This window comes from Phalaenopsis equestris, unplaced genomic scaffold (genome assembly GCF_001263595.1).
Source record: "Phalaenopsis equestris unplaced genomic scaffold, ASM126359v1 Scaffold000008, whole genome shotgun sequence".
Taxonomy (NCBI): domain Eukaryota; kingdom Viridiplantae; phylum Streptophyta; class Magnoliopsida; order Asparagales; family Orchidaceae; genus Phalaenopsis; species Phalaenopsis equestris.
The window spans coordinates 681,107-695,812 of record NW_018164450.1 but is presented as its reverse complement, the minus strand read 5'-3'; the positions used below and the strand labels follow the sequence as shown (position 1 = coordinate 695,812).

The window sequence follows — 14,706 nt, the reverse complement described above, 5'->3', positions numbered from 1 at the left end:
CTCTCTCTCTCTCTCTCTCTCTCTCTCTCCACCTTTCTTTCTTGTTGGCTCTCCAATCCCAACCATGTGCTATTCTCCTCCACATTATAGAAAAATTAATGGTCAAACCCAAAATCACTACTAATCATTCTAAAATCTATCTGTGTATCTAAAAACGTTCCATTTAAAGTCAAATAATCCCTTCTTAAACTTTTAAAAATACTCATCATATCTCATTGACCTCTCAAAAAGCATGGAGTGAAATTCAGACGAATCTTTCATCATGCACATTTACTAATATATACACAATGTACTATGCCTATATATATAGCAAACAGGAAATGAGCAAATAATAAAACTATAATATTCTATTCCTCAATTAGGTTCCTGTATCTAAGGATTTGTTCTATTCCTAAACTAGATCCCCATATCAAGGGAATTATTCTATTTCTGAATTGGATCCTCCTATCAAGGGATTTATTATATTCCTAAATTAAAATTTTGCTAAAATAGTTGCTCACTTTCCAACACTCCCCCACAAACTGGAAAAGAAATATCATCCATTCTCAACTTACATATAATTGTTGAGAGGTCATCGCCATTAAGCCTATTTATAAACACATCCGCAAGGTATTCCTTTGTAGGCACATAGAGAGTACAAAACAATTTGTTGTCTAACTTCTCCTACATAAAAGGTTTATCAATCTCGAGATGAGTTATCCTATAATGTGGTACTGGATTATGAGCAAATATTGATGGAAGAGTTGTTGTCACGGAATAGTCTCGTAGAGTTTACTCACTTTAGCTTGAAATCTTCAAGGATAATCTTTAACCACAATAACTCACACATACCTTGAGCCATAGCCCTGAACTCCACTTCTCACTTAAACAAGCTATAACATTTTATTTCTTACTCCTCTATGTGACCAGATTACCACCTAAGAACGTTTAGTAACCTGTTATTGAACGTCTATCAACCAAAGATCCTACATAGTTGACATCAGTGTAAGCTTTAGGAATTAGCCAATCTTTCTTGAATATAACTTCATTTCCTAGATTAGCTTTCAGGTACTGAAGTATTCGGTTTGCAGCTTTTAGGTGACTTTCTTTAGGGTTGTGCATGAACAGACTTACTACACTCACTACAAAGGCAATGTTGGGTGTGTGCCAAATATATTAACTTCCCAACCAATTTTCTGATCCCTTCTTTATATACTACCGTGTCATTTTTAACCTATCCAAGTTTGTGATTGAGATCAATCGGAGTGGAAGTAGATTTACACACTAATTTACCTATCTCCATCAAGAAGTCAACCACATGTATTAGAAATGAAGATATTTTGTCGAGATCAGGCTACAAATTCAGTCGCCAAGTAATTTTTAAGGGCCTCCTCCTTTTCATCATCCCCGTAAAAATTATGTCATCAACACACAGAAAAAAAAAACTCCTCATAAACTCATGTGTTTAATGAATAATGTATGATCACCTTGATTTTGATTATACTTGACATAAAGCGTCACCTTTATAAACCTATTGAACAAGCTCTTTAAAAAAATAAAAAACATTAAATGGAAAAAATGATTGTTTTATTATTTCAATTATTTCATTTTTATTATGTATTAAACGAAAAATAAATGAATTTAATGATTGAAATGAATTAAATAATTATAAATAAAAAATAATATTAAGTCTATTAGGAGTCGCCCATTTTAGTACTAGTTGGGAATGATATTGTATTCGCGCATGTCAGATAAAAAAAATCCATTTTAGTACTAGTTGGGAATGATATTGTATTCGTGCATGTCAAAGATAAAAAAAAAAATAAAAAAAATAGTAAATGTTGTAATTTTATGATACAAAATGAAAAAGAAAATGATAAATGTTATATTTTTATGATACAAAATGGTAAAGATTGTACATTTATTAATATATTTTGATGATGCTTTTGAGATTACTTCTTCAAGGAAAAAGGAAAAAGAAAATAAACAAATATAAATAATATAATGATGAAAATGTAATTGATTAAGATGACTAATAAAGGATTTTAAAAAAATAAAAAAATATAAATTTTAATTTAAAGATTGATTAATATATTTTTTAGCATTCATGTCAAAAATTTATATAATAATTTAATGCATAATAAATGATAATTATTCACTAAGTTGTTTTAAACTACACGTTATTTAACTGTTCTTATAAGAAAAAATATATTAAACTAATATAATTGATATGAGTGAGTTTGTTTACAGGAAAAATAGATAACAATATATTTAGCTTATATGTTTTATAACTTTTATTGTGTTATTTATTTTACTGTATAATTGAATAATCTTCCATACTTTTAAGAGGATATTTACTTATGTATTATGAATTAGTGATCATTTTATACTTGAGTGTTATTATTTAGTAAAGTTTATTCCCAACATCCGACCAACCGTTCACGCCTTAGTTGAATCCGAATTCCCGCGTCAGAACATGACAGATCAAGTTGACAAAGATAATGCCCCTCTAAACCAAAGCGACCTAATGATGTTTGCGACCCCCGCCAATCTTCTAGCCAGCAACAACAGCATTCTAGGTTGTCAACTGGTTGTTGGTTTGAGGCAAACATACAAGTTTGTATGCAAAAACAGATGATGGCAGCTATGAAATGCATTGACTTCAATAGACTAAGGGGAGTGATATAGAGTTGTTCCTTTCACTCGTTACTCAATCATTGTTGCATGCTTAGCACTCTAGGTTGTTGCAAATGAGGCCTTCAACAACTAGTATTGCTTGCAACAACATCGAGGTTTCTTAACAAATGGATGAAAACAAATGATGTGTTTAAGGTAGTGCACTAAAGCAATTATATACAAACATTAGAGTCAAAAAGAAAGATTTGTTGCATTTATAGGTACCCTATTTTATCTCATGAAAATAAAACCCTTAAATTCATTATTAAGCAACCTTAATAGAAATAGGTACCCTATTTTATCTCATGAAAATAAAACCCCTAAATTCATTATTAAGCAAAAATGGCCTTTCAATGGCCTTAATAGAGACCTTAATAGAATAATTTTCTGATTCCTCTTGAATATGATTGATTAATTTAATGATAAAAGCTTGCATAAAATTTTGGTATCCATTCTTTTATTCCACACCAATATAATAGATATAAACATCAAATATTACCGTAAGGTTCTTTTTTTTTTTACTTCATCTTTATAAATAGCATCACTATATTGCATTTTTTTCTAATTCTACTCTTAAGTAAGAATGCAACTGAGCTCGGGCCAGTTCCATCAAAAATCGGTACCGTAACTAATTTTATTTGGTTTAAATATATTAATAAAATCAAGCAAACATGAGTTACTGAGAACCAAATCATTTACTTTTAATTTAACTTCGGTTCCATTCAATGTTCCAACTATATCTATGATTGCCATTTACCATAGATCTGTGTCTGCCAGAGAAGATGAATAATTTAACTTTTATTTAAAAGTTTCATCTACAATAATTAAATGTCACGACCCAGCCCGGTGAGATTGGAATTACCAAGGCATGAACTAACGATCGGACAGAGGAAACCTATCAAACAGTTTCATTTCATCACAAAAATAAAATCCAAAACACAAAATAGTTATTCTAATTCATAAAAAAACTTATATTTGCAATAGAATGTTCATATTTAAACATTTACATTTAAGCAGAAAATAAACTAAACCATAATACTTATCAGCTTGCACTGCACAACACCTGTACACATCCTTAGGGTTCATCTAATCTACAGTTTTTTTCCTGTAAAATAATAGCAACTATGGGTTGCTAAAACTACTCATTGGGTAAATATTTATAAATCACAATAATTATCATTTTTAAAATATTTTTGTAAAAGTGCATCAGCAGCAAAATGTGTGTAGTAAAAGAGAGCTGTAAAGAAAACAAATTTCATTTCCTTCCATTTATTTAGGTTACATTTTTAATAATTGAAAGTCACCGCCTAAACGTATATTTTATAAAAATATACGTTTAACATTTTCGAATCACCATAAACGTAAGCAAATTTTTCCATTTTCATTTTCATTTCTATTTCATGCACGGGTACAAAACATTTTCCTGCTAGTACCATCTAGAGGTGACTCCCATAGCATGCATATATCATATTTATTTATTTTTATCTAGCATTTTACATTTAAAGGAAAACATGCATTTAAAAATAAATATGATTTTTTGCATTTTAAAAATAAAAAACTAGAAAAGAGTAAAAACATGCGTAAACAAACAGAACTTTTGTAAAATAAAAAACATATTACCCACCCCAACAATATCATCTGCTATCATTTTCCTCGAATAAACCTAATCTTTTTTCTGAACCTATAATAACATATTAGGCTAAATTAGTTGTCAAAAACACACTATATATAATTAATTTAAATCAATTTTCGACCATCCATCTCAAGAATTCTAACCTACCGATTAAATATTTTCATTTGCCATTTTTATCTAATTAAATTATTATTTATTAAAAAATTAATAATTTAATTAAATACATTCCGAGACAATTAATAAGACTTCTTAAATCTTTGTAATTTAACATAAATTAAAGAAGCAAATAATAATTAAATTAAAATTCAGACTCTCCTAATAAAATTTTGTCTTGCTTAATCGTTTTTGCCAATCACCTAAAATTGTCAGAATTAACATTAGGATTTTCGTTTCATAATTTAATTAAATCAATTACAATTAATTAACTTAAAATTACTTAAGTATTTAAAATTTTTCTTACCTTTTAATTGTCTGTCTTACCCTAATCTCGTCAAACCGAACAGTAAGGCTCTGTCGAGCCATCCTTTGCATGCAGAGCTGCTCCAACATGAGAGCACTCGTACGCAAAGCTCTCGCAACCATTTTCCTTCCTCCCAAGCTCTCGGTCAAGCTTCATGCTAGTCACGCTTTCCTTCCCTTCTCCATTGCGAGTCTCACGGCAGAGATCCTGCCGTCTCCTTCCTCCTCAAGCTCTCGGGTAAGGCACAAAATCTCCCCCTCCTCTTCTTCGCTTGGGTAGGCCGCTCGAGCCATCTGGCTCGTCTTTCCTCTTTTGCGGCTCGGTTAGGGCACGAATGCCTCACCCTCCTCCTCTTCGCTAGAATAAGGTCGTTCGAGTCCTCCAGATAGCCAATTAGGCTTCTCCTTCTTCTGCCTCCTTTCACCTGTTTCTCACGACACTCAATAGAGTTGTTCGAGCTCTCTCTCCCTAAAGTTCAATCATGAGCAGTGGAGGGAAACGGCCAGGTAAGCCGCACACCTCCTCTTCTTCTTCCTTTAGTTCACTCTCTCGGTCTCTCGCGCACCAACTGTCTCTCTCGCTCGTTACCTCTAATGAAACAAATAAGAAGATTCAGCTGATTCGAATGACACCTGCACATGAACCGTAAAAACGTGCACAGTTAAGGGCAGTAAGAAAATGATCATAAAAGAGCCATTAGGAAAAATTAGTAATAATCATCAAGAAATTCAAAAAGTAATTCAATGTTATGTTAATGTAAAATTTTGTTATCTCAAGGTAATTGATTCTGATCCGAAGGATACAAATGGGAATGATAGTGAGGCAAGGGCTGCTGATCAGCAAAATCGAGTTCCTCAGGAACGTATTGATCCTCCCTCTAGTGGTGTTAGCGTCCTATAAAGGCATTTACAAAGACAATGGACGTAGTGACACGAATTATTCAAAGTTATCAAACCCAGGCAAGTAGTAGTGAAACAACTTAGATGGATAAATTTATGAAGTTGTTTCAGAACATACAACCGCCACTATTCCAAGGAGCCAGAGGTCCAAGGAGCAAGTCAGTTGAGGCGGAGAATTGATTGTTGAGAGTAGAGAAAATCATTGAGGGCTTGTCATGTCCTCAGGAGAGGAAGGTCACATTAGCTACTTCTGCTTTCAAGGGGGAAGCAAAGAGGTGGCAGGGCGAGCTTCAGGAGAATTTTTGCGGACGACTCTATAGTCAGATACAGTGAGATGACATTGTGAAAATTTTTCGTGACCGGTTCGTTCCTCTTTCAGCTAGGAGGCAGATGCAGGATGGGTTCATCAGACTAGTGCAGGGCGACTGATCCCTTAAGCAATACGAGGCTGAATTCACGATGTTATCCAGATATGCACCTCAGTTGATCTCAAATGTCAATGAAAAGTGTAACTGATTTTTCTCTGGATTGAAGGATGTCATTTGACAGCCTTTAATTCCTTTTGACATTGATGATTACTCAGTTCTTGTGGAGAGGGCGAGGATAGAGATTGATTTACTAGCTGCGCAGAGGCGTAAAGATTTCCATAAGAGGATGGGAGATGACAAGTCAAGATCGAGACAGGCCGCACAGCCTATCAGGTTTGAATTGTCTAGTATGAAGAAGCCTCAACCCAGCAGCAGTGGTACTGGTAGCAGCACTGACAACAACAGTAACAACAGTATGATTACTTGTGCCAAGTGTGGAACGACACATAGAGGATAGTGTTTGTCGGACAACAACACATGTTTTTGGTGTCATCAGCCCGGGCATATGGCGAGGTCGTCTCCTACCTACCTTAAACCAGAGACCTCAAGCTCATACCAGAGTTAGTGCTCCACCTACTCAAAAGACATTCAGTAAATAAAGGGCAGCCGAGTAGCCAGGATCAGTTCAAACTTTGAGTCAGACCCGTCAGCGTATGACGCCAAGAGTATAAGCATTGATTCAGCAGGAAGTAAAGAATTCACCTGACATCATTACATGTATTTCTTTACCTCAGCAAATCTATCAAATCTTTATTTATATTACGAGACTTTTATTTTCTCCTTATTATAGAATTTATATCTATTCAAAACAATTTGGTCCGATCTTTATTTGATATCATGGCATCTCATTTATTTATCTTTGAGGATTTTGTAAACTCTAAAGGGTTGGAAGCATTCAGAATGCTCGATGTCTTATCAGTTCTTCTACCTAGTGGGTCTCGCATGATGGCTGATAGAAGTTGTTGTGTGAATCTGACCATCTGTGATAGAAGTTTCAAGACGCATTGATAGTGCTATCACTCACCGAGTTCGAAGTGAACTTAAGGATGGATTGGCTATCCAATCATTTCACAACTATTGATTGCCCTAAAAAGATAGTTAAATTCAATATCCCTGAAGAAGAAGAATTCAAGTTTGTGTGTATCAAGGCTTTCTAGCTCAATTCATCGATATTATGAAAGAATCAAAGAAGTTAGAGGGTATACCAGTAGTGAAGGAGTATACAAAGATCTTCTTAGATGATTTGTCAAGTTTGACTGCAAGAAGAGAGATAGATTTTCCTATCGATTTAATATCAGGTGCAGAACCAATGGTGAAAGCATCTTATAGAATGGCAATCAAGGAGAGAAGAGCCAACTGCAGGACTTAATCGAGAAGGGATTCATCAGGCCAAGCACTTCCTCTTAGAGAGCTCCAGTGCTTTTTGTTAAGAAGAAAGATGGGAGCTTAAGGCTATGCTTTGATTACTGAGAATTCAAAAAGCTCACAATCAAGAACAAGTATCCTCTATCAAGGATCAATGATCTTTTTTATCAGTTGGAAGGGACTTCGGTGTTTTCCAAAATTGATCTGCGCTCAAATTATCACCAATTAACAATTAAAGAAGGTGATATCACAAAGACAGCTTTCAGCAATAGATATGGGCATTATGAGTTTGTTGTAATGCCTTTTGGGTCCTCAAATGCACCAGCAATCTTCACAGACCTGATGAACAGAATTTTTAAACAATTTCTGGATAGATTTGTGATAGTTTTCATCGAAGGCATATTAATTTATTCCAGTGATGAGACTCATCACGTAGATCATCTACGCATTATTTTGCAGACACTAAAAGAGAACCAATTGTATGATAAGTTTTCAAAGTGTGATTTCTGGAAGAGCATAACGTTCGAAGCCATATCATTAGCAGTGAAAGAATCACTGTGGACCAGAATAAGATTATAGTGTGATAAGTGATCGGCCCAGACCAACCACTATTACAAAAGTTCGGAGTTTCTTGGGTCTGGCAAGTTATTACAGAAGATTTGTTGAAGAGTTCTCGCAGATGGCAACGCCTTTGTCCAGATTAACTCGGAAGGTGGTGAAATTCGAATGGACAGATCACTGTGAGAAAGCTTTCCAAAAGGTGGAGATGTGTTTAATGACAGCACCACTATTAATTATCCCCTCAGGGACAAAAGGCTTCCAGATTTATAATGATACATCTTTAAGGGGACTTAGGTGTGTCCTTATGCAATATGGAAAAGTGAATGTTTATGCCTCTAGACAATTGAAGAATCAAGAGAAAAATTATCTAACAGATAATTTGGAGTTTGCAGCAGTTGTATTTGCTTTGAAGATATGGAGGTAATATTTGTTGTGTCAGGTGTGAAGTATTCACTAATCACCAAAGTTAGAAGTATATTTTCACCCAGAAGAAGTTGAAATTAAGACAAAGGAAATGATTTGAGCTTATCAAAGATTATGACTTGGATATACAATATCACCTGAGGAAAGCAAATGTTGTGACAGACGCGTTAAGTAGGAAGGCAAGTGGTAGTACTAACTGGGTAATTACACAGCAAGAAGAGCTGATTAAAGTTATGGGGTGTTTGTAGTTATCAGTAGTCACGACAAATGATGAAAGTTTTGCTTTATTGAATTATATGTTAATTCAGCCAACTTCGAAGGATAAAATACGAGATGCACTGCCACATGATGTAGAGTTTTGAAAAATACTCGACTAGGGAAATGCAGGGCAATTGGAGAAATATGAGATCAATGAAGAAAAGCTATGAAGTACAAGGATAGAATTTAAATTCCTGACATGAATGATTTACACAAAGAAACACTGCATGAAGCACATTATTCGAGATATACGATACATCTAAAAAGCAACAAGATGTATCAGTAGCTTAAGCGTTTCTTTTGTTGGCCAGGGTTGAAGCGCAGTGTTGCAGAGTTTGCAGCAAAGTGTCCAACATGTCAAATAGCAAAGGCTGAGCATCAGAAACCCAGTGGATTGTTGCAACCGTTGCCTATACCAGAGTAGAAATGGGAGGATATTGCTATAGACTTTGTGATGAGGCTACCGAGATCAAGTCAGGGTCGTGATACTATATGGATGATTATTAATCGTCTGAACAAGTCTGCACCTTTCTTGCCTATCAGGCAGAAAAATTGTGGATAAGTTGGCCAAAATTTTTGTTGATGAAATTGTGTGACTGCATGGTGTCTCAAAGTTTATTATTTCAGATCGAGACATTAGATTCACATCGAGACTGCAGAGGAAGGTTCAAGAGGCTTTTGACACTCAACTGACTTTCAATACAGCCTTTCATCCCCAAATAGAAGGTCAATTGGAGAGAACGATATAAATATGGGAAGATTTGCTTCGACTTTGTGTTCTTGATTTTGGTGGAAACTAGGAAATACACATACCTCTGATAGAGTTTTCCTACCATAACAATTTCCAAACAAGTATTAGTATGGCACCTTATGAAACCCTTTATCGACAAAAATGCAGGACACCTCTTTGTTGGGCAGAAACGGGAGAAAGGAAATTAATTTGTGATAATTTACTCGATGAAACAAATAAGAAGATTCAGCTGATTCGTGACAGACTGAGAGCAATCCAAGATAGACAGAGAAAGTATTATGATGTTAAACACCGACCAATAGAATTTGAAGCAGGGGAATTTATTTCCTTAAGGCCTGTCCCATGAAATGTGTCAAGCGATTTGTAAAGTTTGGAAAGTTGAGTCCACGATGTATTGGTCCGTATGAAATCATGGAGAAGATTGAGAAAGTGGCATATAGGCTTACACTACCAACACACATGTATGGGGTACAAAATGTGTTTCATATCTTTTTGTTGCAGAAGTATAGTAATGATGAGACTAGTAGGCTTGTTACATACTCTTTAGACATTCAATCTGACCTGACATTTGTGGATGAGCAGGAAAAAATCATAGATTATGATATGAAGCAGCTGAGGAGTAGAGAGATTCATTTTGTTCGTGTAATATGGATGCATGAAACTAAAAATGATGCTACATGGGAGAAGGAATCAAAAATGAGGGAAAGACATCCGCACCTTTTTTTTTTAAAATCGAACTATATTCCTGTACTTCCAATTTCAAGGACGATTTTTAGGAGGAAAAATTTGTAATAATAAGAATATAAGAAAAGTAATTATTTGAATAAAAAAACATTTTTATGATTGTTGTGCAGGTGTAGTTCAAACGAGGAGCTCACCGCTCATGGGAGAATCAACTTTGAAGCTATCCCCTCGACCCCTCACTCAAACTCATTAGACGAAATGAGCGAGAGAGATAGTCTATGCGTGAGAGACCGAGAGAGTGAGGTAAAGGAAAAAAGAAAAAGAGGAGGAAGGAGGAAGAGGAGGCGAGCGGCTTACCTAGTTGTTTCCCTTCACTGCTCGTGATCATAACTCAAATGTTTATGTCAATTGTCGTCAGCAACAGGTGATAGGAGGAAGAAGAAGGAGAAGCCTGATTGGCTATTTGGAATGCTCGAACGGCCCTAATCGAGCGAAGAAGAGGTTAGGCATTCGTTCCCTAATCGAGCTGCAGATGAGGAAAGAGGAGGAGCCAGAGGGCTCGAGCGACCCACCAAAGCAAAGAAGAGGACGGAAGAGCTTCTATGCCTTACCCGAGAGCTGGAGGAGGAAGTAGACGGCAGGATCCCTGTCGTGCGGCTCGCAGAGGAGAACGGAAGGAGCGTGCGACTACTTTGAAGCTCAACCTAGAGCTTGGGAAGGAAGAAAAATGACAACGAGAGCTTTGAGTACAGGAGCTCTCGTGCGAAAGCAGCTCAGCGTGCAAAAAAAAGGCACCAGTGAGCCTTACTGTTCGGTTCGACCATATCAGGGCAGTGCAAACGATTAAAAGCTGAGAAAAATTTTAAATAATTAAATAATTTTAGGTTATTAATTACAATTGATTCAAACTATGAAATGGAAATCCAAATGTTCATCCTTACAATTTTAGGTGATTGACGAAAATGATTAAGCGGGATAAAATTTGTTAAGGAGAGAAGTTTCAGGCATAAATTCTGAATTTTAATTTAATTATTATTTTCTTCATTAATTTGTATTAAATTACAAAATAAGATTTAAGAAATCTTATTAATTGTCTTAGAATGTATTTAACTAAATTATAAATTGTACAATAAATAGTAATTTAATTAGATAAAAAGGGCAAATAAAAATATCAAATTGGTAGATTAGAATTCTTGAGAAAGATGGTCAGAAATTTATTTAAATTAATTATATATGATATATTCTTAACTAATTATGCTTAATATGTTATTATAGGTTTAAAAAAATTATTAGATTTATCTGAAGAAAATGATAGCAAAGGACATTATTGAGGTGGGTAATATATTTTTTATTTTACAATAGTTTTGTTTATTTACACATATTTTCACTGTTTCCCAGTTTTTATTTTTAAAATGCAAACTTCTATGTTACCTTTTAAATGTTAAATGCAAGTTTTCTTTTGAATATAAAATGAAAATACAAGATAAAAAAAAATAAAATATGATGTATGTATGCATATGGGAGTCACCCTTTAATAGTACTAGTAGAAGAATGCATTGTACCCGTGCACGAAATAAAAATGGAAATGATTACTTACATTTATGGTGGGTTGGAAAATGTTAAACGTATATTTTTAGAAAGTATACATTTAGACGATGACTTCCAATTATGAAAAGTGTAACTTGAATAAATGAAAAAAAAAATGAAATTTAATTTTTTTATTGCTCTCTTTGAATTGTTACTGCACTTTTACAAAAAATATTTTAAAAATGAGAATTATTGTAATTTAAAAACATTACACACTGAATAGTTTTAACTCGACCTATAGTTGCTAACATTTTTTACAGGAAAATAGACTGTATATTAGATGAACCTCAGGGAGTACGTATACAGGTGTCGTGGAACGCAAGTTGATAGATATTGTGGTTTAGTTTATTTTCTGTTTGAATGCAAATGTTTAAATATGAACAATTTATTGTAAATATAAGTTTTATGAATTAGAACAGCTCATTTGTGTTCTGGATTTTACTTTTTTGATGAAATGAAACTGTTAAATAGGTTTCCTCCGTCTGATCATCAGTTCCTGTCTTGTTAATTCCAAGCTCATCGGTCTGGTCGTGGCATTAAATTTCACAATTCAATCTAAAAAGCAAAGTACCATGTAATTCTCATAAAAAAACTTAGCTTGCTCTACCTATCCTTAGATGTTTATGCTTTAATTTACATACAACCACACATTTTCATGTACAAGTATCATTTCAAGCTGAGTATAAGTTACAGAATTTTAGAAAAACTATTGACGATACCTTTGAATTTGAGTATTTCATTGATTTTTTCAAATACTAATTCCATAACCTTTTTAGGTTTTGATGCAAGTTGCTTCTAAAATACCAGACAACCAAGATAGACAACTGACCTATTATATCAGTTCTATATGTTTTAAAAACCAAATATGAACAATGACTAGCAAGACTTGACCCAAATTGAATAATATGATATATATCAGCCAAGATATTTGATTTTTGGGGTATTTTTTAACTTTTAAATTGTAATGGTGTTATGCTTATGCAGGCGTATAATATTCTTCTCATACTTTTGTAGAGAAAAAAGTTTCTATCAAGCCATAAATTCCCCCCAATGGGTGAGGTAATTGCCAGTGCTTCGAGAGGTAAAACTAAAAACCAAATAAAGATAAAAAAGACAATGCCATGCCAATAGTACTGACCTTGAAATCAACTCAAATACTGAAGAAGTCTTGGATGCTCTCGTAATTACATCTTTATTGATAGAACTATACGAAGAATTGACCCTTTTGTTGGACCCAGAGAAAAATTCCTCCTCATGGATCTAAAAGAAATAACTTTAGTACAAAAAAAAAGATAAATGATTATTAGTTGCACTCACGTAAGTAATTCATTCATTGATTACCTTTCCTTCCATGCATTCTCCTAGGTTGATAACTCGATGCAATATATTTACAATCTGTACATAGAAAGTTGTCATTTGTTGCAGAATACTGATACAATTTTGTGCTATAGAGAATGTTTAGTAGATTATCTCTCAAGAACCTAGGAGAACCTTTTCTAGTGTGCTTTCAGATGCATTTGCAAGCCTGATTATGCCCACAAGAGGACGCATAATGCTTTCTGCTTCAATAGTTTGGAGCACTTCATAGCTGCAGAGGATATATTAAACCAATAAGATATCTTAATACCAAAGTTAACCCAAACTACAGTAAAAATGCAAAAATTATTTCTAAAATTCAAAAGAGATTACAAATAAAGACACTTAAAAAAAAAACAACACAAACACAAATAACCCTCTAGAATGAGGACAAGTATGGTGGGGGCAAAGGTGATCGTTGGTGAGTTGGACGGCTGGTTGGGCAGCAGACAGTGGGATAGCGGGGATTTCTGTTGACTGGATGGTTAGGAGGAGAGGAGAGGAGAGAAGCTGGCAGCCGGAGGATGGAAAGAGGGGAGGGTGGTGGGTGCAGCGAGACACCAAGATAGTTTTTTGGGGGGGGGTTTTGCATCGAGGAAAAAGGTTTGTGGCAGCAACGGGGTGGATGTCAAGTAGGGTAAATTGGGGATAATCACTAGCTTAGAACGAGATATAGTCGGAGCGCTACTTGTCCTCGGATACAACCCTAGAATGGAAAAAGGGATGTGGCGGCTATCCTGACAAAAACACTCCACAAAAATTGAACTAATGAAAATTACATAGCATATATAGTAGATAACTAGTAGGGGAGGGGGTGGCCCCTCGCCCCTTGGGAGAACCATAGCCAATAAACCTGGACCGGCCGACCCTACTCCCCCTAGGATAAACCGGTTCAGTCCCCTAGGGAGCCCCGCGCCAATATTTCTAGGGGCAAATCATGAAAAATGTACTACCCTAAGAAAATTTAATATCAATACGCTACAAATATTCTATCTAGTACAGCATAAACTAACAAAAGGTTCTTTTAAATTTCCATAAAGGAGTTTAAATTTTCTCTCTATCTACTACAGGATAACCAACAAAAGATTCTTTCAAATTTTCATACTGGAGTTTAATATTTCACTCTAAAACAATGATATTAGAAAACTAAATAAAATTCTTAAAGATCAATTCATGAGAATTTTTAGAAAAAGATTAAAAAGTAAAGTAGAGACCCGAACAATAAAACTCCTAAAAGAAATAGTTTAAAAAAGTTTAAAAAAGTTTTAAAAAAAAAAGGTTGAAGTAAACAAAACCTTAGAAGAAGTCTAAGGGTGGTGGGTGCAGCGAGTCACCAAGATAGTTTGCTGGGGGGTTTTTGCATCGAGGAAAAAGGTTTGTGGCAGCAGCGGGGTGGATGTCAAGTAGAGTAAATTGGGGATAATCGCTAGCTTAGAACGAGATATAGTCGGAGTGCTACTTGTCCTCAGATACAACCCTAGAAGGGAAAAGGGGATGTGACGGCTATCCTGACAAAAACACTCCACAAAAATTGAACCCTAATGAAAATTACATAGCATATATAGTAGATAACTAGTAGGGGTGGCCCCTTGCCCCTTGGGAGAACCCAAGCCCATAAACCTGGACCGGCCGACCCCACTCCCCCTAGGATAAACCGGTTCAGTCCCCTAAGGAGCCCCGCGCCAATATTTCTAGGGGCAAATCAT

The 14,706-nt window shown here is 35.0% G+C and overlaps 1 protein-coding gene across 1 annotated transcript in view; it reads right to left on the bottom strand.

Annotated features, from left to right (window-relative positions):
* The window catches only part of LOC110018317, a gene marked incomplete at its 5' end in the record, with an annotated part of 45,409 nt that overhangs the window by 2,621 nt on the left and 28,082 nt on the right, over positions 1-14,706 (bottom strand). Inside the window, 3 exon segments of the mRNA XM_020715596.1 lie at positions 12,783-12,904; positions 12,986-13,039; positions 13,136-13,232. Coding sequence (XP_020571255.1) covers positions 12,783-12,904; positions 12,986-13,039; positions 13,136-13,232 — 273 coding nt within the window.